The following is a 25,045-nucleotide window of genomic DNA, read 5'->3' on the forward strand; positions in this document are numbered from 1 at the left end:
ATTAATATGATTAGATTGACTTATAAGCTTTGGTATTTGATACACGTTAACCAGTTTTGAATCTTGTTACTCAAATGAATAATTTAGCGTGAGTGATTGTTATAGCTTCTTATTTGATCAATCAAATTAAAATCTTTTAAAAAGGTAAACTATTGATACCATCATAAAAAACTTTATATTCTGATTTACCAAGTTATAAGATATTTTTGACTTCAAAGCAATTTAAACGTATAACCCTTACAATTATTTTAATTATTTACATATTTCTAAGATGAGTAAGAATAGTTGTAAATTACTAAATTTACCTGAAGTATTATATATGTTTAATTTAATACAATTACGTAAGATTAAAGCTTAAGGGGGAAAATGAATACGGTGCTGTTAGCCGTCTAAGCTTAGACGCAAAACCAATCAAAACTACGTCGTTTTGACTATATTTAAGGAAAATCAATGCTATTCTCATTATTTCCTATTTCTATTCCACTAATTTTACACTTGTTTGTTCACCTATTATCCTGTCCGATGTTTCTCCATATTGGCTATGAAGAAATTCTAAACAGAGCTCACATAATTCTTCATACATCTCAAATTAATCAAATAAAGAAGCTTTAATTCTGCACTTTTTGTTCATCATTTACCAGGTTTGATTTAGAAAACTAATTGAAAATTAAAATCTGAACACAGGATATAATTCTGAAAAGAAATTTTATGAACCAAAAGTTTAGCATTCAAGATAATTTTTTTTTCAACTGGTGGCTATCAAAAGTGTAAACATGTTATTTCATTAAAGTTGAAATAAAAACTATTAATTGATTTTCTCATAGATCTCCGAAGGCATTAACAATCATAATAGCAATTTTAAAGATTGATTTCATTCATTTTGTTTGTGGTGTTCTTCACATGGAACCGGAGATAGCTGGAAGCAAGAAAATTGATGAACATGGAGTACAAAATTATTGAAGAGAAATCAGGGAATAAGAAAATCAAATCAAATATTAGTCTTTTAATCAAAACGACGAAGTTTTGATTGGTTTTGCGTCTAAGCTTAGACAGCTAACAGCACCGTATTCACTTTCCCCAATTAGTAATTAGGAAATCATATTCTCATAGAATGTTCCTTTCCTCTGGTTGGTTGACCTTTTAAAAGTCAATTTCTTATTAAAGTATCAATCAACAAAATAACATGACTAGTAAGTGGAAATCTTTTGAATATTCTTATTTCGTTAGTACTTTATAAATGTATGTCTTTTTATCTTCCATTACGCATCTAGGTCTCAAATGATCATAATAGAATACCTACACAAAACACAAACTCCTAGTTCTTTATACAAGCATGTTTGATTTGTTTGATATGAAACTTCATATATGATATACATGTAATTTGATGTTTACAAATATTGTTTTTGTTCAATTGCCATTTTGAAAAGTACTTTACCCATTTTTTTCACACCTATTTGATATGTCATGAATAGTTCAAAATCTCAGGTTAATCAAAGTAGATTAAACTTCATCAAAACTCATATGAAGATTTCTTTAAGAGTTCAGTACTTTTACCCACGTGATCAATGAGCGAATGCAATTTCCTACCCCTACATAGAAATAACCGAGACATGCGATCTTACTCATTGACACTTTACTCTCATACTTAATTCATTTAAAGAAATCAGTACTGATTTCACATCGGATGGTTACAGGATGAATTCTCTTCCTGTAATGAAGCTAATGGTGGTTATTTCGTAAGTTTAGGTATTAGTAATTGCAAACATTCCCATTAGATGGCGACTGTGACATTCGTCAATTTCGGGGTCTTGTTTGTATTCGTTTTTGTATTTGTTTATTATGTAAACCGACCCGATTTGTAAACCGAAGCTTATGTTATAATCAAAATGATAGATTTATGTTACAATATTGTTTCACACTTTTTGGGTCTTGAAATCATCCTATTTTTATTTTTCTTTTTATTTATTTATTTATTTATTTGTTGTTTTGTGTTTTTGTCTTGATTCATTTTGCATGAAAACTCTTGTGTCTCACACCCATATTTGACCACCAACATTACCCTATATATACACCACATTTCCTCTTCATTTTCCCTTGCTACAACTCAAAAAAAAAAAAAAAACTCTCTCAAACATCAAATATTCAAGGTTATCTTCTTAAGTGTTCTTGAAGGTTTTTAGTCTTTCATCTTAATTAGTTTATGTAGCCTTATTAATACTTGTTTATGGTTGTGCAACATATATATAATATACACCCCTTGTTTACCTTTGGTAGTTACTTCTCCGATTCCGGTCGGTGAGGTTTCGGACCTCATAAGGCAAGGCTTCATGGAGGACTTTGTGTCCTTGATATATATACATCTATATAACTTGTTCATACATATTAATCTTGCTTATTTTAGTTTGTTGGTCATGTTTACAAGTTCCATGGTTATGGGTTTTTAAGAGTCTATGCTCCGGTTTAACCGTAAATAACTCTAAACCGTAAACCGAACTTTGTTACTAGTTTTGTTAAATAATTGTTTAAACATACTTATTGTTAGATCTAGGTTTCTAAAATCACTTTTACAAATTCTATGGTTATGGGTTTGTAGAATCTTACCTCGATCTTAACCCGAAACACGATCCGAACCGAAAACCGAACTTTTGTTTAAAGACTTTATTGTTAACTTTTGGTATTTTTTATTTGTACATTATTATACAAGTTCTTTAGTGTTTGGACATGTGGAAACCATCTATAAACTTGTTGTGAGATGGAAACCGAACCAAACCGATTCTTACTCGCTTAAGACACACAAATGTGTTTTTTTAGCCATCAAGACTTGTATATTTCTTTAAAAATAGTTACAAATTGATTTTTAAATATTTTCTTAAGTACTTGGAAATGTTGGATCCAACTTGATCTCATAACAAAGTTTGGACCGACAAAACCGAACACTCGCTTAACGTGCGTTGTTTGTTCTAAAACAATGGAACTACATACTTGGTTAAGTCTTATTAAATTTTATTAAGGTATCTCATAACATTCAATATTTTGGAAAGTTGACTTTGGGTTTGACCAATTATCAAGACCCGAACCGACAACCCGAACACTCGATAAAAAAAACCCGTTTTAGTATCTTTATTCCAAAGGGATTTGCATTCTTGTATTTTATTCACCTTATTACTTAACATAGGTTGAGTAAATATTAAAGTTAGATACTTTAACCCGGTTTCGAGCAAACTTACATTTTTAAAGGGTTATTATTATAAATTCTTAAATAGTTATATTTTAAAACCTTGAACTTTAATTATTTACATTTCTCAACATTTATTTTGTTTAAAGACCTTTAAGACAACCTTTCTAAATTCAAGACTTCTTTTCTTTCTAGGCATTGTGCGTTAAACTCGTCGTTCCGACAAATCTCCAAATTATCATCTTTCAAGTTTACTACTTGAAGGTGAGTACTTCATACCCCATTTTCCATCTTTTATTTTGGGGGTGACATTTCATACTTATTCAACAAAATGCTTTATATTTGAATCTTAAACCACAAATGTAGTTGTATACTTTACCTAAATAATTGCTCGATTTGGTGTTCTATGCTTATATGCCTATGTGTTTATCACTTTTGGTTAGTGGAACTATAAAATCCTAGACTATTTGGCATCCCCTTATAGCAATGTGTCGTTAACGTAATGCAATTAACGATAACTATAATATCTTAGACTATTTGGCATCCCCTTATAGCTAGGTGTCGCTAATGTGTTTAGCGATATCTATTTATCCAAATTACCACTTTTATTTATCGTTTCGTATGCAAGTTTTGTGGCTATCTTTATTATATATTAATATGATTAAACTTATGAATTGCTCACCAACCTTTGTGTTGACAAACTTTATTTTATGAAATGTTGCAGGTTTGCATCTTGGTTGATTTATGATTGTGAAGAAAACGATATCAAAGACCTTAGGATATTAGTAAAAATGAACAATATCAAATTTGCCATATTTTGTGATATCTTGTTTATGGTTATTTTATGAATAATTGTTATGTGACATTTTCGATGTTGTGAAATGAAATGAGTTTATTAAATACTGTCACTTTAATTGTGTCATGTGCTTATGGACAATCGTTACACCTCGGCATGTTCCGCCGCCTTTGGTCGAGGTGTGATAGATTGGTATCAGAGCCCTGACAATAGGATAGGTGGTTAGACGTAACGACCTAGTATTGTTATGCTTAGGGTCCTATACGTGTGCTCATACGTGTTTACTCTATTTTGATTGTTCATATCGCATATTATTTATAAACTTGTTTAAAATTCACCAATATCCCAAATGTTCACATACATACACTTTCATAGTATTTCCAAGGTATCCTTACCTTAAAACGCAAAAAGTAGATATTCATTGTGTTTTATGGATTACAAGATTAACTTGGATCCCGTTGTTTATAATCCCTTAAAGGTTGCATTTGTATCGGGTTCGTAGCCCTCATAGGAAGCGAGACATTATAAAACGACCATTTGACAAAAAGATTCCAAGAATCGAATGTGATTTACTTACCTGGAATGGTGGGATTATAGTGCTAATTTTCTAGGCCACAAACCGTGTTATACATGTCAATACCTTAAGTAGTCGAATGCGAGCGTTCCGATCGCCATCCTAATTTTTCGATGTCAAAACAATAGAACTACGGTGATTCGTGGACTATTGCTTTGACATAACGTTGTATCCCAATTTATGGTGTTATTATCGTTATTTGAGTCGAAAATATGAAAAAGTTGCAGTGATTCGTGCACATGTTTAGACTCCAACGTTGTGTTTTATAATTTTTTTTTTGAGTTGGAATATCAAATCATGGTGGTTCATGTACGATTTTCCGACTCTATAAACCTCAAAATCTCAAAATTTTAAGCTTTAACCCCTCAAAATCTCAAAATCATTTTTACGATTGTTTCCGGTTTGTTGTTTATATACAAAGATTTAAATTTTATCTAACACTAACATCTACTCCTCACTAACTCTAGGATTCACAATCAAAAAGAAAATATAACTTCACCTTATTATTATATATACACTCTCATATCTATTTCTTTTTACCTAAAACTTATTCTATTTCTTTATAATCTTTTAGCATGCATCCACTACGACCGCGCAAGAACAACAACCGACGTATGGCTACTTTTATCGTAAAGCAAATGGCCGTCGTGATTCCCGAACTTGTAACTCAAATCCAAGCTACCCAACCTCCTCCACCCGTTGTTGCACCCGTTGAACCCAAACCCGTATCCTACCCATATAAGCAATTTGCTAGTGCCAACCCAACCGAATTCTGGGGTACGAACTGTGCGACTACCTTGTTACAATGGTTCGAGTCTATGGAGAATATGTTTAGATATAGCGAGTGCCCCGAAGCGAAAAAGACAAATTTCGCTTCAAGCATGTTTAGAAAAACCGCTCTAACATGGTGGGGTAGTGTCATGCATCTCCAAGGGTCGGAACCGGCTATGGCTCTTCTATGGTCCGACCTCAAGGCACTCATGATGAAGAAGTTTTGTCTCCAAGGGTCGGAAACGGCTGTGACATTTTCGATGTTTAGATATAGCGAGTGCCCCGAAGCGAAAAAGACATATTTCGCTTCAAGCATGTTTAGAAAAACCGCTCTAACATGGTGGGGTAGTGTCATGCATCTCCAAGGGTCGGAAACGGCTATGGCTCTTCCATGGTCCGACCTCAAGGCACTCATGATGAAGAAGTTTTGTCTCCAAGGGTCGGAAACGGCTGTGACATTTTCGATGTTGTGAAATGAAATGAGTTTATTAAATACTGTCACTTTAATTAGTGTCATGTGCTTATGGACAATCGTTACACCTCGGCATGTTCCGCCGCCTTTGGTAGGGGTGTGACAGCAACTTTGTGAAAAGGATTTTGGATATTGTATAAATTAAATTTCTTCACTATTCCACTAAAAAGACAAGCCTTTTTTTCTATATATTATTTATATGGTCTGGTAAAGATAATATATGTTCTAATACTATTACATTAAAAAGCTAACGCTCTTATATGGCACAATCTATTTAAAAGACACATTACAATAGTTCGAAGAAAAAAAAGACACGTTACAAAGTTTTGTCTTATATGGTATGGATTCCAATCGATCAAGTTTTAATTAATTTCAATTCATTAACGTGTTTGGTTCATTGGGAGATATAAATGCGATATAGTGGGATCATGAAGTCTTGGATACTTTAATTCGCTAAAGATATTTCTTTTAACAGTCAAATAATATAGAGGCGACTACAACAATCTTATGTTGTCTCGCTTATTTGTTGATATTTCAAGATATGCGAAGAAAGTGAATGCAGTAATAATTTGTATTTGGGTAACATGTGTTTGGTCGGCGAGTTGTATTAGCACTTCATATATCCTTTGAGGCTTGTTATCTCATATCAATACATCCTCTCAGGCTCGTGCCTCATTCATATTAGTACTTGTATCTTTTTGAGGTTCGTAACCTCACATTAGTACTTTGTATATCCATTGAGGCTCGTAACCTCGTAGGCTCGTATTATAGTTCTTATACCTTCTAAGGTGGTGTTTGTTTTTCCTCAAAAGCTCTTCCAGACCACTTCTGTCTGCGCCGCGCAGACCAAGCGCAGACGTTGTGGTCTGCAGTGTGTTTGTTTTTCCGAAGACATTTCATTAAAAAACCTCTGCCCGTCCTCTTCTCCCAGAAGTGTTGTTCATGCTACTTCTAACCTCTTCTCAACTTTTATTTCCCTTAGCTCTCTCAAACCTAAAACCTATACATCTTCTTCTTCAACCCTCAAATCCCGTCAGCCCCTTCCCACCTTTGATTCAGCCGCCACCACCTTGCTCCACCTTGCCGCCGCTCCTCCGCCACCTTCCTCCTGCACTTCCATCCATCCACCGCTGCTACGCCCTGTCTACACAACCCCGCCTCCCACGCTGTTCCTTGCCTCATATTATTCGGCGGCGCCACTGCCTCATATTATTTGGCGGCGACACTGCTGTTGGCGGTGGACCTTCGTCTCCGGTCCCTGGAATCCGTAACCATCCATCCATCCTTCATTGATTGATTGTTTACTTGAGTTTGTATAATTGTCCCCAAATTGATTGATTAGGTTAAATGTTTCAATTTTAGGGTTAGATGGTGTCACAAACTCTGTTCATGTGTGTGATGTTCTCACCAGAAAATGGACCACAAATTTGTTTATATATTTGGTTTTTTTAAGCATTTTTAGTAGGTTTGATTTGTTTATGTTTAGGTTTTGTTGTTGATTAATATTAATTTAGGTTTTGGTTGTTGATTAATGTCAATTGTGGTTTTATTTGATTTGTTAAGAATTTTAATAGGTTTGATTACCATTAGTTTGTTTGGTTCGGTTTGTTTATGAATTATTTGTTTATATCATTCAGAAATAATTTTTAACAGTCTGCAGACGTTAAAAAACAAACAGTCTTTTTCTTGCATGTTGCAGAGGTTTGGTCCACCTCTTCTGCCACAGATCCCTGCAGATGTGGTTCGCAGACTGCAGACATTTTACCACTTAAAAAACAAACACCACCTAAGGCTCGTAACCTCATATCAAATATTATAAATCCTTAGTTTAATACCTTCTAAGGCAGCAATTAAGCGACCAGTCCTACCATCATAATGTTTTAATCAAATTCAGTTTAATACCATATATCACTTTCTAAAGTACAAGTCAAGTTTAGCAACTCACTTTTCATTCATAAGTGACTCGCTAATCTTTTTAATGTTTAAGGGTTTGTTTGATGGTCTCTTAATGATTCAATTAGGAGACTATTATTAAATTGGTCAGAGGTAGTGTGTGTTTGTTTACTTAAAAAAACACGTGTTAATAGTTCATAGAGCTAGCATATGATTGCCAAACAACACTCTTCTTTATATTTTATTTGAATATTTTCTTTGAGTGATTGTAAGCGAAAAGGAAAAAAATGAACAATAAAAATAAATGAATAAGATAATAAAGAAAAGGCAAATTGGATTTAACAATCTCATAATTCTGCACCTGACCGATAATAATCCCACCTCAAAAAATAGCTGTCACCGGTTTTACCATTCACAAATGTTTTTATTGGACATCCGTTAAAAAAAACTTAATTCCGTTAAGTTTTTTCCAAATTTCAAGCTGAAGTTCTAGTGTTTTTTATCGGAATGAGGATACGAGTCGATTAATCGAAAATGGTGCTTCAAACGGCTTGTTTTTTTTTTAATTTTTTTTATTAATTGTAAGTAAAAACACCCGAATTAAAGCACCGTTTCATCATTTAGAGCATCGTTTCAAAATACGTTTTACATCAATCAACTCGTAAACTCGTATCCTAACTATGATAAAAAAACTCTAAAACATCATCTTGAAATTTGGAAACCAATTAATGTGAAATATCGGACGGGTGATAACTATTTACTAAAATGTTGAGCCCATTACCCACTAATTAGACCTAATGAGCTCGAACAGGCCCACCCACCGAACAAAACTAAAGCTCTAACCTGCGCCGCACCACAGCACACCACACCACACCACACCACAGTAGTCGTTCGTTCTTCACTTTTCACGGCGAGTCTTAGCCATCGAGGTGGTAAGTTTCTTATTCGTTAACTCACTCACTAACTATGTGTTACGTTACTTCAAATCATACACACACGGCTGTTGCTTTACTCACTGTCAATCTGTGATGAAGACTTTGTTACATACTTTCTGTGTTTAATTTGATTATCTCATCTCTTAGCTGTTAACACTTGATTTGTCTTTAACAAAACCCTAAATTTCGTTTAATTTTTCCGTTGCACACCAGGTGTTTGTAGAAATGCCACATGGTCTACATTAGAAAACTTCAAAGATGGTTTACATGATATTTCAATTTTGATATGTATTTATTGATTAAATTTAGTAATTCACATAACTGAATGGATGATCTGGTTAATTAGTCATTTCTATGTAGTCGATACCGCAGATATATCGTTTTCGGTCCCTTGGTAACATATCGGTCTGAATATCAGTACAGATAATATCATTGATTTTGACTGATATTGGACCAATATCACTGTTTTAAGTCTTAATTATCAAATTTTAGTATTCAACGTTAGTGTTTTAAGTCCTCATCAGTTCCTAGTTGCTACGATTGTTCGTGTTTTGCAAGTTGCATAAGGTTAATTTGTTAATGGTAGAAGAGTATACTGAATTATTAGTGTTAAATTGCTATATATATGAGTTTTACATGATATTAAAATTACCGATATCTTAATTGACCGATATCCAATATTTTTCCACATTAACTGATTAGAGTCATTTACACGCTTTGACTTTTGAGGTCAAAGTCAAATTAAATTCTTTTCAGGTTCCAAAATTATATGAATTATCTTAAACATCAAGTATCAAAAGTGTTACTAACTTACTATATATATATTGTTACTTACGAGTTGAATATACTTTCTGTAATCATGTAATGTTTCTTGAACAACTAAAGTAATCATGTTGATTTTGATGTTAAATTTGACCTGTTTGACTTTTTGTGCAGGGGTTTGACCATTAACCAATTCAAACTTATTCAAATTGTTTCAAAGAACATCTTTGGACATCATGAATACTACTACTGTCGGAGCGCATCTAGAAACTTCTAAGTATGCCATTAGCCCCTATTGTCAGAAGCCTAATACTTCTGTTTCTGCAAGAGCATGCAAGTTTTATTGCTTTTCTAATAGGCACACACCATTATCACTCAATTCAAGGAAACTTGAGGCCAAAAACTGTTCGAAAAACAGAATTGTATGTTTGGCTAGTAGCAACCATGGGGAAGGTCTTACGTATAAAGAGGCCGGTGTTGACATAGATGCTGGCTCTGAGCTTGTTAGAAGAATTGCAAAAATGGCACCCGGGATTGGAGGGTTCGGTGGACTATTTCCTCTCGGTATGGCTCACTAATTATCAAAAATTTTACTTTTTCTGTGAACTCTTTTCTTTATTTTTATAAAGTTTTGGCCTTTATATTTGACATGGTAATCTGTATTCACTAGATCACATTTTAATTTTTTATAGTATAACTAATATTTTTGTCCACGTGGTGTGGTTAAAGTTACAAAATTTATTAAGAAAACTGGTCACCGTGGTATACAAACCTTTAATGACTTTATCCCTCTTAAAAATGACCAAATTACCCTCGTTTCTTCAACCTATGAATTTCCTCTTCTTCAAACTTAAATTCATGAATTTGGAAGGAACTTCTTAGACTGATGAGGATGAGAGTATTTTGGTCATGTTATATAGAGTTTTGAATACCATAGTGAATGAATTATAGGGAATGTGCTTGTAATCACAGCATACCATAGGGACCAAAAATGCAACTTTTGTACGACTCTGAGTAACAGTTTTCATCTTTGTGAGCAGGTGATTCATATCTTGTAGCTGGTACAGATGGTGTAGGAACCAAACTGAAGCTGGCATTCGAGACTGGGATCCATGATACTATTGGTATTGATCTGGTATGATAGAATTTACATCTATTATAATTTTATATATATATATGCACGTACCATTTTCGTAATAAAGATCATATTTAGGTTGCAATGAGTGTGAATGACATTATCACTTCTGGAGCAAAACCTTTATTCTTTCTTGATTACTATGCTACAAGCCACCTTGATGTTGATCTTGCTGAAAAGGTAGTTATGGTTAAAAACTAATAATTGTGGTTTTAACACAAATTATTCAACTCAATTCTTCCTTTTGTTTTCAGGTTATAAAAGGAATAGTTGATGGCTGCCAACAATCTGATTGTGCTCTTCTTGGAGGAGAGGTAATATTATACTATCTTCCTAATGATTAATACTCTTTATTTTAGATGTAACAAAACGGGTCAAAAAGGGTATTTTTTTGTAAATTATGTTTTTCTTGTTTTCAGACAGCAGAGATGCCAGATTTTTATGCAAATGGTGAATATGATCTTAGTGGTTTTGCGGTCGGAATTGTGAAAAAAGAATCAGTTATAAATGGGAAAAACATTTCGGTTGGAGATGTTATTATTGGCCTGCCGTCCAGTGGAGGTCACTCAAACGGTTTCTCTCTTGTTAGAAGGTTAACCGCTCGTTTAACTAGTTTAATCTCCTTTATATGAATACTAATTTATGTTAGACTAAATGTTGTTTATAGGGTTTTAGCTAAAAGTGGACTTTCATTGAAGGACAAACTCCCCGGTGAATCAGTTACACTAGGTGAAGCTTTAATGGCGCCGACTGTAATTTATGTTAAACAGGTTATTATCGTGTTTGTGCTATCTTGTTTTTTTAATATTTATTTATTTATTTTTTCTCAATTTTCAATCGTGTTAATTTAGGTGCTCGATATTATCAGCAAAGGAGGCATTAAGGGAATCGCCCACATAACGGGTGGTGGTTTTACAGATAATATCCCTCGTGTTTTCCCTCAAGGACTCGGGGCACGCATTTATAACAACTCGTGGCCCGTTCCTCCTGTTTTCAAGTGGATCCAAAAGGTGCAGTTGAAATGACCTGGAACTCCTAACATGCTTTGTTTTTTTTTAAATTAACTTTTTCGTTGGTGGTTTTTTTTCCAGGCTGGAAATATTGAAGATGGTGAAATGAAGCGTACGTTTAATATGGGAATCGGGATGGTTTTGGTTGCTAGCAAAGAGGCGGCCGAAAGGATACTTAGTGAAGGCGAGATAGCATACCGTATTGGTGAAGTCATAAGTGGTGATGGTGTAAGCTACCAATAATAGCCTCATTTGAGGAGGTACGAGGTTTAGTCACAAAAAATTGTGTTGTTTGTTGGGCATCCTACACAGTAAATGTTTTGTTGGAGAATTTTGTCACTTCCAGAGTTTTACTTCGAGTGTATTTTAGCTGTGTTTAATACCAAATCTTAAACTAATGTAATTGAGTCGAGGCAAGTCGAGCTCAACTCTTTAACTTACTCGAACTCGAGCTCGGCTCATTTTGAGCTTTATTTTCTAAAGCTCTAGCTTGGCTCGTTAGTAATTCAAGATCAAGTTTTGCTTGTCTATACATCAGTAATTGTTTTTATATTTATTTTAGGTATGTTTTTTTATATATACTATAATATATTTAACTAGCTTTAGAACCTGTGTGATTTTATTAAAAAATTGAGATTTGTTAACAAGTGTTTTTTTTCTTCCCTGCAAGATTATAATCCAAAAACAAGATGTTGTGGGTGTCAAAAACAATTGTTTATTCAGCCACGTAAAGAAACCTTTTATTGCATAATTTATCTTTTGCCCATGTGTCTTGTAAGTTATAACTAACTAGAGTAATAGACACGAATGTAGCTAGATACTTGAAGTATTGAAACAATTAAATTTATTGAATAAAAGAAACGGTTACATGATTTAAACATAAATTCATTGCATACAAAAGCAATATATATATATATATATATATATATATATATATATATATTTATTTATTTATTTTGATAAAATATTTAAAAATATGCATGTGTGTTATATAGTGAGAGAGGGATGATTCAATTCCAAGCATGTATGAAAAAGTCAAAGAAGAAAGCAAAATAAGGTTTCTAAGTTGGAAACTGAAATTAAAGATAACAAGGCAGAATGGATTATAAGATAGATAACAAGCAGGATTACATGAGACATTAGAGATATCAGATACAAGATTCAGAAGTTGAAGATCCGGTATGCAGTATTGCATTTATGATTTTCATTAGCGGTAAATACGTTTTTGTTCATTTTTCATAAAAGAAACTAGTAAATTGTAAATATTTAGTGTGTTTGTTAAGATTACAAAAATAATATTATCACAACATATATTGCTCTTTTTAGAGAAAACAGTAAGTTGAAAGCAGACAGATGCAAATGACCAAATGCTATAATAAAAATATTAATGAATCAATAAATAGTGTATTTATAGGTAAATACATGTATGCAAGAGTGAATAAAATGGTCTCTATTGGTTCTTAAATATTTAGTGGTTCTTATTTGAACCCACCTTTGTATATATATAGGATAGAGTTTAAAAACTACTAAATATTTAGGGATCATTTTATTTTCTAGTAAATATATAATAAAATTTTGATGGTTGTACATATATTTATATACATTGATGAATACACACACTATAATTCTAATGATACAATACATACATAGTGTATTCACCAATGTATACATATATTCAATGAGTAAATGTTTCTGGTGGGCGGGCTTTTATAAATCGGCCGCGCGCAAGGCTAGGGCTCGTGTTTTATCATCTCGTCTTGCATCTATGTAGAAACTACTTCAAAAGTATAAGTTTGCTTATAAAAAATATGGGCATAGTAACTATAAAAAATATGGGCTTTTATACAAATGTTTTTACCAGACTAATGAGACAAAACCATTTCATTTAAAATAAACTAAGCGAAAGTTGTAAACTCGTTTAAATAGATTTACATCTCATGTGATGGGCCTGAGAAGAACTTCTAGATGCATGACATTTATTAGTTTGAATTCACCATAGAAGACAATATCCAGTTATTTTGAATGCCTTTATGCTTTGATTATTAGAAGTCAAACACATCATGCCCATCTCATAGCTGTGGTGTTAGGGGGTGCTGAGTTTAATAAGGTTTGGGACCAATTAGTGAGTTTATTATTAATAACTATGGGGGTACATGCTATGCTTCGCCATAGAGTCGTGGGCCAGTCATTACTGCTAATTATTTAAAATTATTTGATTGATACATATAACTTTTTTGTAACACGGTTGCTTTATAGTAGCATGATCCTTTAACTCGCATTATCATTATAATATATTTATTAAAAAAATCAATTTTTTTTTATTTTTTTATCTCTTTTTTAAATAGTATAGTACCCATGGTTAATGGACTTAAAACATATATGCATAACCAATTTTTGTCCCCAAAAATTGTGTCATAAAATTGGAGATATGATGAAATCTTCAAATTGACATGTCCCAAATTCAAGGGAATATAAGCATAGACTATTAACACGGCTGCAACGAGGCAATAACAATGCAACCGGTAATTAACAATGAATTGAACATATCTGTTTCAAGAAAAAGAAGTCAAGTAAGATCATCTTCCTCCATCTCTTTAGCCTTCAGCATTTCCTTAACTCTCAACAAAAGGGTTGTCTTTTGTGCATCCTGTCACCAAATATCACACGCCCTCTTAGACGTCAAAGTCAAAGTCAAAGTCAAAAAATTTAATCGGTGGAAGTTGATAACTTACCAGCTTAGTTATGCTATCGAATTCCTTAATTGCATCCGTATACTTCTCAACATCTTCCTCATCAACTGAAGCAGCCAAATCCTGTCACACAAGAATCGAGTCAAACGAGTTCTGACCAAAACAGATTCGAACTGAAACGAGTCGTTTAAAAAAAACATACCTTCAGCAATCTGTATTCACGTGATCCTGAAAAAGTTGGATCCATATCCTGTAAAAACGTACGCATATTCAGAATAATATGCCCCCTAACTCCATATATAATAAAACTAACATCTATTAACGAACCTCATATTTTTCCAACGCGTTTGTGATCGCAACAACGTCACCCTTACAGAGTTGGCAAATACCAGCATTGAGTAGATGCCCTCTAACTCCATATTTAAGCAGATTATTATTAAGTGCATGTCTTGCTATATCTTCATAAATCTCAATTGCTTTCGGATACCTATCACATATTTTGCATATTATAAAAGCGCATTTGAGTATGCATGCAGAAGACGGTTGAATCCACTTACTGTTCCAGTTCAGCAGCATATTGTGCAATTTTGAGCCTGCATTGATTTGCATGACTGTTGACTTCTTCTCCTTGATAAAGGTCTGCTGCTTTGTCGAAATAAACCATAGCTTTCTCCAGGTTTTGTTCCTGTTCATATAACTCGGCTATTTCCTGCATGATAATCATACCAATTTGTCAAGATTCAATTTTTATAGTCGTAACTAATCTCGCAGTCCAAGCAAGAGTTTCAGAATTGTACCTTGCAGTACCTTGCTGACATTTGGAGCCGCCCAATTTCCATAAATAAATCTAATGATTGCTCGAGGCGAGATATGCATTCTGCCAATTAGAACAAACAGTGTGAAGATAAACAACCTTAAAACGAATGGTGAGTGGCAGTGCAAACGAACCTAGGCGTTCATGAGCTAATCGAAATCGGGTCGCTAAAAGCTCTAATCAACCCGAGCTTAAACAAGCTCGAACCATAAAATAAGCTTGTTTAGTAAATGAGCGTAAACGAGCCCAAGCCCAAGCTTTACTTATCAAGCTCATGCCGGCTCACGAGCCTAAACGAGCCTATAATTTATATAATCTTTATTTAATTATATATATATTTTTATTATAAGTTTTATAATGTTAAAAGTTATTATAAAAACTAAGTAAATAATATAAATGATGTTATATCCAAAAACTACAATTAAAATTTAAATAAAGAAAACTAAAAATTCATATAAATTAATTAATAAATAACAAACAAGCCGAGCTCGAGCTTTAGAAATAGAGCTCGAAGCGAGTCGAGCTTGAGCTCGAGCTCTCGTAAGTTAAACGAGCTGAATTCGGGGAAAAGACGGATACCTGACGAGTTCGTTTTCTTATAGCAATGACCTGCATCAGCATAAGCATTTGCAGCTTCATGTTTGCTATCTAACTGCAAAAAAAACACAATCAATAAAATAAATAAATACAGCACTTTAACAAACAAATTATCGAATCGTCAATCACTTGCCTTTACAAAACACTCGGCCAATTTGACATATACCGCCCCCGCTTGATCCCCTACAAAAATGCATCAAATTAAGTATCCTAAATTCCTAATGCATGATAATGAAAGCCCGAATCGTTAAACTTACAAGACTTTCCGAGTTTATAAAAATTAGCAGCCTTTTCGTATAAATCGGCTGCATCTTCATGTTTGGAACCGAAGAAAGACCAGCCTTTAAGCTTTTTATCACCCTGTTTTTCGAATTCTTCGCCTTTCGCAATTTGATCAGACATTATTATCTTTACAATCTAAATTAATGTACACCCATGAATGGAAAACAGATAATATTACAGAATCAATGGACAATAAAACCCTCAAATTTTGGCAAACAAAAACAATGCACCGAAAATTTACGCCGGGATTAATCGAAAATTCGAAAGCAATGAAGAGATGTACTGGCAAAGAATCAATGAATGGATAATAATAATAATAATAATAATGTTGAAAACTAAGACCTAAATGGACCTAATAAAACAAATATAAGAGAATGAATGAATCAAGAATTGGAAGAATACGGGTTAATTTAATATATTAAGATCAGAAAAACTGGATTTTCAGACCGTTAGTGGTTGGTATAGCTTTACCGCCATATTTTTAGAACAATTTGTGGCGATAGGGGTATTCGTCTCAACTGAATTAACCAATCGGTGTTTGATTAATCATTCGGTTAGTTTTCTGTTTATAATCAAAATTAAATTTTGGCTAAAATTTTTTATTTAATGAAATGGATGCATGAATGCGTGAAAGTAATGTATAAATATATGAAATGAAGATATAAATACATGAAATTACGGTATAAATACATTAAATGGTGGTATAAAACGTGAAATATATGAAATTGAGGTATAGAAGCTAGAGATATATGAAAATACGAATGGTTTGGTTGATTTGGTTAGCTGAGGGTGAAAAGATAGACGATAACCTCTTTTTGGTTAACTTGGTATATTTTGGTTTGATTTTGTCGGTTTTCGGTTCAATTCAGTTAATGATCTGATTTTTGTCGCCCGTATGTGGCAGTTTCACTGGTGACTGAAATCACTCGTTCTTTTCATAAATCTTAACATTATCATATTCGGTTAGACTATTTAATATTACGTTGTTAATACAAAATTATTAAAGAAAATTTTCTTTAAATTATTGTCACAAATAATAATATGGGTCGGACATATTTCAACTTGTCAACCCGTAACCCGTTAACCCATCAACTTGCCAACACGACATAATTGACCTCCCTAGGTGCTGAGTTGAATGATGCCTGGTTTATTAATCAGCTAGCTTTTAGCCCGCGTGTTACGCGGGTTTATTCAGACCTTTTTTTATTTTATTGTGAATATGTATTTGACCAATTTGCTACCATCAGTACCAAATCAGTACGAAGTTTCCAAATCAGTACAAAGTTTTGAGTTTTTGATATCGAACCGAACAATTCGCAACCGGTATCCCAAGTTTGGTTATTTCACCCTCATAAAAAAATATTTAAGTATAAATAAAACTATAACCCACTATAATCTCTCTCTCTCTCTCTCTCTCTCTCTCTTTATTCAAACTCATTGTAAATATGTGTGTGGATTAAGTCCTCTATTTGTCCAAGTTTCCATTTTTACATTCACAAGCCAGACAAGGTTTTTTCCTCAAAATTTATGCGACTACATTATTGGTTTTGTCAATTACTTTTCTTAGTTCTTCTGGTGTCTCATAAATGATGCAGAGTGATGCAAGTCAAAACCATTATCATCCTTTTTAACTGCAAGTTACCAATGTTTTTACAATGTCATTTTCTGGTAAAGTGAAAGAAAAGCGCATAAGCCGGTTCAAATTAAGTACCCAATAATCGAATGACAGAAAGCTGTTTTGCTATATATCATCCATGTTGATTCAGGACCTGAACTTGAAAAATAATAAGTTTCTTTGCAGTAACTCAACATTGGTGGATAATGTCATTCATCTGTGCAACCAATAAGTAACTGTGTTAGTGCGGTCATGTATATGTATAAAGTAACATGTGCTCGCCCTTTGAATCGGGCCTTTAGTCTTTTGATTAGAGTAGGGGTCGCGAGAGAGCAGAGCGTACCGACCTGCCATAGTCGCGAGTCTGTTTATAGTCGTGACTATTGTCATAGTCAACAAGATTGAAACTTCCAGGAAAAAACTTCGAATTGGGAGGGCGATCCTCCCGGTGAACTGACCGTACCCCAAACCGACACAGGTGAACAAGTAGAATATACTAGGGCGCTTGAGAGAACCATGTCGAAGGAACTCGGCAAAATGACCCCGTAACTTCGGGAGAAGGGAGAGCAAGCATATTATTTAGAATAAAGAAAGTGTATAAAGGATACCTCCTTATAAGAATAAGAGCTTGAAGAGCCGGTATCTACAAACCTTAGTCGTTGCTCTCTTATGTCATATTGATACAAATAGAACATATAAGATTGAATTGGAGAAACTGATCAGCCCGAACATGATCGGGCCAGATTAGCCGACCCGAAACATGAAATCTAGATCGGTCCATGCGGCTCCATTGAAAGCAACAGCAAATTGAGCAAGGGGTGCATCATCATTCCTCATATGATAATTATTTCACACTTTCGGTAACATAATAACAAATTCTCAGAAAAACAAAAGCTTTGTTAATACACACCTCAGAGCCAGTGAATATTGCAGCAGTAAACAGATCTGAGCATCTATGCAAATCAAAACAACTATTAATAACACACTAATTCAAATCAGCAAAACATTGAATTGAAGAGATCCGTAAACATCAATTACCTTCATATTGATCCTTAAACAACACCTTCCAAACTTAATTACAACTACACACATCAATAATTAATCAAACCATGTTATTTTTCATCATTAAGTTAAATATGTGTAGTTATAAACAAAGTTCAACTTAACTTAATAGTTTATATAAAAGAAATGCAATATATAATATTTACAATGATACAACTAAAAAAACCTACCTCTCGTAATCAAGGAGTGTAACAGCTTCATATCTACCATTGAAGAGGTATGTACCCGCCTCAACACCGAGCGAGACGGGTCAACCCACAAGATATAGACAAGAGGCTTGAAATCAAGATATTATGAAGGCACAAAGCCAAAACCTACGCGCGTACTTGGCCGCGTCCGCCTCGGCCGCCTGTAGCTTCTCCCGCGCAGCCTATAGCTCATGCCCGCGCTTCACAAAGGCAGCGTTGGCACTTGCTCGGTTTTCGCTGAGCTCTGCTTGGAGTCTCTCAGCTCTCTCTCGAGCATCAGAAAGATTCCAAGCAGATACTTTAGCCTCTTGCTTGGCTTCCGCAAGAGCATCACGTACCTTTACGTAATCATAGCGAAGCTCTTGGGAGGCAGCAAAGAAAGCCGACCCAGCGAAAAGATGGTCATTGAGCAAATCCACGCGGGCGCGCTCCTCCTGAAACCTCCTTTCAGCTGGAGGCACGGAGTGAGCCCAGAAGTCTTCACACACCCCCATGGATTGAAATGAGCTATCCTCAGTAATATTCCATCTCGGGCGGTAAATGTGATCGGCTTTCTGCAAACACAAAGTAATGATCTAAGTCATCAAAACACTAATATGGAAGTCCGCGCAGCGGAGCAAAACGAACTTATACCTGCGGGGAGCAAGCAGAAAAGTCAGCGCTAGCCCCACGAGAAGACTGCGCCGCGAAATCTCGTGGCGCTGCAGGGCTGGCGCGGCCGCCGTCGGAGCCTTCAAGTTGAACATCCTCATCTGCCTCTGAAACAGGCCTTTTCTCCTGCGACCTGGAAGAACCAAAACCAGTCTCGCGAGGAGGGCTGCGCGCAGGAGGAGGTGAGGGAGGTCTCGACGCCGCCAGTTCGGCGCGTAAAACGGCCTCCTGCTCTTTAGTAATCCCGATGAGGGGAGATTCAGCGCTTTCAGGAGCAGGAGCAGAACCAACGGCGCTGGCACCGGCGCCAGCAGTGCCGCCAGCAGCTTGTGCGCCAGCTATGACTCCTATAAAAAATCAACAAAGAGAAATGGTTCATGACTTGATCTAAAAAGAGAAAAGTCAGAAAATAAAAGTGCAATACATAACTTGGCGCACCGCCGTTCGCGAGTTAAACATCGCCATGAAGTCCATTCTTCCCCTTTTTGGGGGTAAAACAGGGGACTTCGAAGCCAAAAACTCAATGGTAAGTTTAAACTCAATTAGCTAAATAATTAAATCTGGACCTCCAAATATAAAAAAAACACTACGTAGATCAGTTGACTAAAAAAAAGTCAAACTGCCCCATTCAAAACATATGACCATTACCCCGGACTTCCGAACAAAAAAATTCAAATGAGTTAAACTTTCTAATTTACCCCTGGACATCTAAATAAGGAAAAAATAAGTGTTTGTAAAATATGAGCCTAAAAAAGATAGGCTTCAAAAAATTAAGCTACTTGCCCCGAGATTTTCCATTGCAAGAATATGGATATAAAAAATTAACAAATATAGTAGTTGATGATAACCTGCTGAGAAGATTTGAGATTTATTATTACTTTCCAAGCCTTTAACAATAACATAAGACATCAACCATTGATAACAAATAAAGTAAGATGTAAACAGATATGCATATTTATGATTTTGGAAAGCATGTTATAAATACATGAAAGAAATATCAAAATATAGTTGATATGAGAAAATGGTTCAGACAACGATCTGCATTATTTTAATACATTCAAATTAGCCAAATCAGCAAACAAAAAAAATAAGCTAATTGGCTAAAAATCAATAAGCTACATGATACACAAAAGGGTCATTAACCTTTATGTGACAATCCTCGATTTCGGGTTAAATTGTATTTATTTTGTATTTGTTTTTATGTTGTAAACCGACCCGATTTATATCCCGAACATTTCAAATATATAAAATATTGGATTTTATGTTACTAAAACATTCCCGCTTGTCTAATTTGAAAAACCCCTATTACGGATTCGAAAACGGACTTAAAACGCTCAAGATACATAAAAAACGAACTTCCGGACGCGAACCGACGTGCTGACCAGCAGTAGATCAGCAGCAGACCAGCAGCCTATTTTTTTATTTTTTTGTTGTTTTGTGACTTGTCTTGACCCCTCTTGCATGCAAACCTTGATATCACACCCCATGCTTGACCCTTTCAACCCACTCTATATATACACCCCTATCCCCTTCATTAATCTTTGCTCATTCATCTCTTTCTCTTCCAATTCTCAAGCATTCAAAGGTGTTCTTCATATTTTTTTTGGCAGTTTAACTTTCCAAAGTCAAACTGACCATAGTCTTACATTATAATCAACTTGTTAACACTTATTTATACTTGAAGATTGTTATACAACATATATATATAATAGCACCCTTTGTCCTTCGATGGGCATTTCTCCGGTCTCGTCGGTTAAGTGTCCGGCCCATAAGACAAAGCTACATGGAGGACTCGTAGTAGTCCTTGATTATATATATTTTCCGCATCTAACTATAAAACTAGTTATACTTGTTTAACTTCTGCTCATCTTAGTTTTATTTTACATTTTGAGTTCCATGGTTATGGGTTTGTAGAGACTAGCCTCGGTTATTCCGTAAATAGCTCCAAACCGGAAGCCGAACTCTTGTTTACTAGTTTGTTTAAATAGTTGTATAAACATGTTTTATGTAAGATTTGAGTTTCTAAAATCATTTTAATTAGTTCCATGGTTATGGGTTTGTAGAATCTAACCTCGGTCTTATCCCGAAACAAGATCCGAACCGAAAACCGAACTTTCGTTTAAAGACTTTGTTGTTGACTTTTTGTATGTAAAACTTTGGTATTATTATTTATAAATTATTTTACAAGTTCTATGATGTTTGGACATGTGGTAACCATTCTTGGCCTTATTCCAAGATAAAAAAAAAAACCGAACCAAACCGAACTAAACCAAGTTTACTCGTTTAAGACACACAAGTGTGTCTTTAACCATTAAAGCTCATATATTTCTTTAAAAATACTTTATAAACTGATTTTAATTATTTTCACAAAGTACTCGGAATGTTGAATCCAACTTGATCTTATAACAAAGTTTGGACCGACTAAACCGAACACTCGATTAACGGACGTTGTTAGTTCTAAAACAATAGAACTACATACTTGGTTAAGTCTCTTTAAGATTTATTGAGTTATCTCATACATTTATTATTTTGGGAAAGTTGACTTTGGGTTTGGTCAAGTCACCAAGACCCGAGCCGACCACTCGAACACTCGTTAAAACCCGTTTTAGTATCCATATTATAAAGGGACTTGTTTTCTTGCATTTTTATCCACCTTATTACTTAACATAGGTTGAGAAAAATTAAGGGCTAGATACTTTTACCCGGTTTCGAGCAAACTTACATTTTTAAAGGACTATTATTATAATTTCTTAAATATTTACATTTTAAACCTTAAACTTTAAATTGTTTATATTTCTTATCATTTATTTTCATTTAAAGACTTCCAAGACAACTTTTCTAATACAAGACTTCTTCTCCTTTAGGCTTCGTTCGTTAAACTCATCATTCCGGTTAATCTCCAAATCATCAAATCTTTCAAGTTTATTTCTTGAATGTGAGTACTTTCATCCCCCGTTTTCACTCTTTTATATTTTGGGGGTGACATTGCAAACTTATTCAAATCCAAATGATTTATACTTGAGTCTTAAACCACAAACTTTATTGTATACTTCACTTAAATAAATGCTCGATTTGGTGATTATATGCTTATATGTTTAAGTGCTAATGTGTTTACCGCTTTTGGATGGTTGATTCATAAATCCGAGTATATCTGGCATCCCCTTATAGAAAGGTGTCGTTAATGTATTCTTATTAACGATTTCATACAAAATCCTAGTATATTTGGCATCCCCTTATAGAAAGGTGTCGTTAATGTATTCTTATTAACGATTTCATTTATCTAAATTGTTGCTATTATATATTGTTTTGTATACAAGTTGTGGAATTTCATATTATATATCTATTGTTCAAAAACTATGAAATTGCTCACCAACCTTTGTGTTGACAAAATCTATTTATGCAATGTTACAGGTTTGACTTTAGGTTGACTCGAAGACTTGAAGAAAAAAAAACCTTATCGAGACTATTAGGATATTAGCAAAACGAACAATATATTATTTACTATGATTTGAATTTGGTTATTGTATGAACAAGTTATGTGACTCTTTGTGTTTTTATGAATTTAAATGAGTTGATTAAATATTGTCACTTAATAGTGTCGTGTGCGATGAACAATCGGTTGCGCCCCGACGTTTCCGTCATGGTCGGGGTGTGACACTTTAACCTTTGCAAGCCATATATTTTTCATCCTCTTCAAAGAAGCTACTTAGACCAACGCGTTCAATAGGGAAGCTCTCTTAAGACCCCCTTCATCTTCTCTTGAAACTGAAACTTAATTTTATAGACAAAATAGCATCATTTCATCAGGAACAAAAAAAAAGCATACAAACTCGGAGGAAGACATCAAGCATGGTCTGATGAAGTTAGTGTCAGAAAGAACAATGAGCATGAAAGTAAATTACCTGAATGGACATACTAATGGAGGCTTTTCGAGAGCCCATGAGAAGCTTTCTTTCAAGTTCGATTACTCCATATGGATGAATGTCACTCGAAAAGAAAAATAAAAAACAAACAATTAAAAACTGAGTGAAAGTGTCATATTTTTAGACTTCATGTCTCATGGAAAACAAACCATGTAATCACTAATCATAAAATCTCAATAAACGATAATAATAACAAAAAACAAAAGCCTTACCAGTTTCATAATCGCCGAAAATAAAAATTTTAAAGCACGGACAATCAATCGTTTGCTGATTCGAAACGCCTGAAGGCTGAAACAACCAAAAAAATTCAATCATTCTAGCAAGCATTATAAACTGAATCGAGGTAGAAGATAACAAAGAATTCAATCATTCTAGCAAGCGTTATAAAAAAAAATTGAAAATAAAAAACGCCTGAAGATAACAAAGAATCATTAAAAATTCAATCATTCTAGCAGGCATTATAAAAAAATTGCAAAATAAACAAAGAATCAAGGTAGAAGAATCATTAAAAAACATTGGTTGTTTGAATATTTGACAATGAAATGAAATAACTTATAAATCAAATGCATCTAGAAGAATCAAGCTTCAACATACTATATAAACTGAAAAATGTAACCTTAATTCCATGTTATTAATATTGAGAGTGGCGGATACCTAGATGTTCACCAATTCAAATTTGAGATCAAAATCTGGTGTACCTACACAAATGCCATGTCTTCATCTATTGCTTTAATCAACTCCCACCCAAAATTATAAACAACAGTTAAAAGTAACCTAAATCTTTCATAAAAACAATTTAGTGTGCATTGCCCGTTAAAAACAGGATCTAACTACCTTTAACCCATTTGACCCATTTTCATTTTAAGTTTTGCTTATTCAAGATAAAATGTAAAACACAAGCCAAATCGACTCATTCATAGGTAAAAGGTTAAAGTTGTCACCTTTTGAACATACTTTAAGTTGTTCGGTGCGCTTAGTTCATAACTGGTATGCATATCATCTAATGTGGTTAAACGAATTATCTTTGAGCCATTGTTTGGTGTGATTTCAACCATAGAGGGAGCCTAAAGTATCGAATCCAACAAAAATAAATAATTACATCATATAAATTAAATGTTGAAGTGGATAAAATAAACAATCAAATCGTATATCATTATTTGTTAATCAAATCATACAGCCAAAACCACGGCCCTCCATAAACACAACCAATAATCAAAGTACCAAAACACATAGCAAGAGAATGAAATTGGTACTCTACACCATCCACTTGAACCAAAATAATCGTCACAATTTACAAATAATATGTTGAATCAGACGACATACCAGTAAAGAACTCGCCGGAGGCAAGGTTCGTTTTCATGACAAATTGTGAATCACCGGCGGAGAGTGGAAGACCATCTAAAATCACCGATTAGGTTTCTTGAAACATAGCAAGAGAATGAAATTGGTACTCTCTAATATTACTCTTAAATTAAACTTCTTTTTCTTTTTACAATTTTTACAACAACGTGATTTAAACCCTCACATATTGCAAAAACAAAACCTTGTCTAAAACACTTTTTCTTCCCCCCACTAACCATGTCAACTTACATACCCTCTAAATGCCTATTAGAGGAATTGGAGGGGACCTTTAACAACTACCTAACTTTATTTTAGTTACATATTAATATGACAACTTAACATTGTTTCTAATATGAACT

At 34.1% G+C, this 25,045-nt stretch overlaps 2 protein-coding genes across 2 annotated transcripts; one reads left to right on the forward strand and one right to left on the reverse strand.

Moving 5' to 3' along the window:
• Positions 1-9,562: 9,562 nt before the first annotated feature.
• LOC143609570 (phosphoribosylformylglycinamidine cyclo-ligase, chloroplastic/mitochondrial-like) lies at positions 9,563-11,766 on the forward strand. The gene is made up of 8 exons (XM_077084291.1): positions 9,563-9,942; positions 10,419-10,513; positions 10,592-10,693; positions 10,768-10,827; positions 10,933-11,105; positions 11,181-11,283; positions 11,365-11,523; positions 11,605-11,766. The coding sequence occupies exons 1-8, from the start codon at positions 9,615-9,617 to the stop codon at positions 11,764-11,766; spliced, it is 1,182 nt and encodes a 393-aa protein (XP_076940406.1). The 5' UTR covers positions 9,563-9,614.
• Positions 11,767-13,954: 2,188 nt separating this feature from the next.
• Positions 13,955-16,026, reverse strand: LOC143609577 (alpha-soluble NSF attachment protein-like). The gene is made up of 9 exons (XM_077084295.1): positions 15,882-16,026; positions 15,754-15,807; positions 15,607-15,675; positions 15,011-15,090; positions 14,771-14,922; positions 14,541-14,700; positions 14,416-14,463; positions 14,256-14,336; positions 13,955-14,170 (listed from the first exon to the last, which is right to left on the reverse strand). The coding sequence occupies exons 1-9, from the start codon at positions 16,024-16,026 to the stop codon at positions 14,090-14,092; spliced, it is 870 nt and encodes a 289-aa protein (XP_076940410.1). The 3' UTR covers positions 13,955-14,089.
• Between the last annotated feature and the right edge of the window lie 9,019 nt (positions 16,027-25,045).

This window comes from Bidens hawaiensis, unplaced genomic scaffold (assembly GCF_021521415.1).
Source record: "Bidens hawaiensis isolate Kalapana, Puna unplaced genomic scaffold, B.hawaiensis_p1.1 tig00004833_1, whole genome shotgun sequence".
In the NCBI taxonomy this organism is placed as follows: Eukaryota; Viridiplantae; Streptophyta; class Magnoliopsida; order Asterales; family Asteraceae; genus Bidens; species Bidens hawaiensis.

Bases quoted from the DNA above. Each gene is read 5' to 3' on its own strand.
- LOC143609577 (XM_077084295.1), bottom strand. From the start codon at position 16,026: ATGTCTGATCAAATTGCGAAAGGCGAAGAATTCGAAAAACAGGGTGAT. The intron at 15,808-15,881 runs GTAAGTTTAACG...GCATTTTTGTAG, and splicing joins TTATAAACTCGGAAAGTCTT to GGGATCAAGCGGGGGCGGTA. The intron at 14,701-14,770 runs GTAAGTGGATTC...AATATGTGATAG, and splicing joins TATGCTGCTGAACTGGAACA to GTATCCGAAAGCAATTGAGA.
- LOC143609570 (XM_077084291.1), top strand. From the start codon at position 9,615: ATGAATACTACTACTGTCGGAGCGCATCTAGAAACTTCTAAGTATGCC. The intron at 10,694-10,767 runs GTAGTTATGGTT...TTTTGTTTTCAG, and splicing joins ATGTTGATCTTGCTGAAAAG to GTTATAAAAGGAATAGTTGA. The intron at 11,106-11,180 runs GTTAACCGCTCG...TGTTGTTTATAG, and splicing joins GGTTTCTCTCTTGTTAGAAG to GGTTTTAGCTAAAAGTGGAC.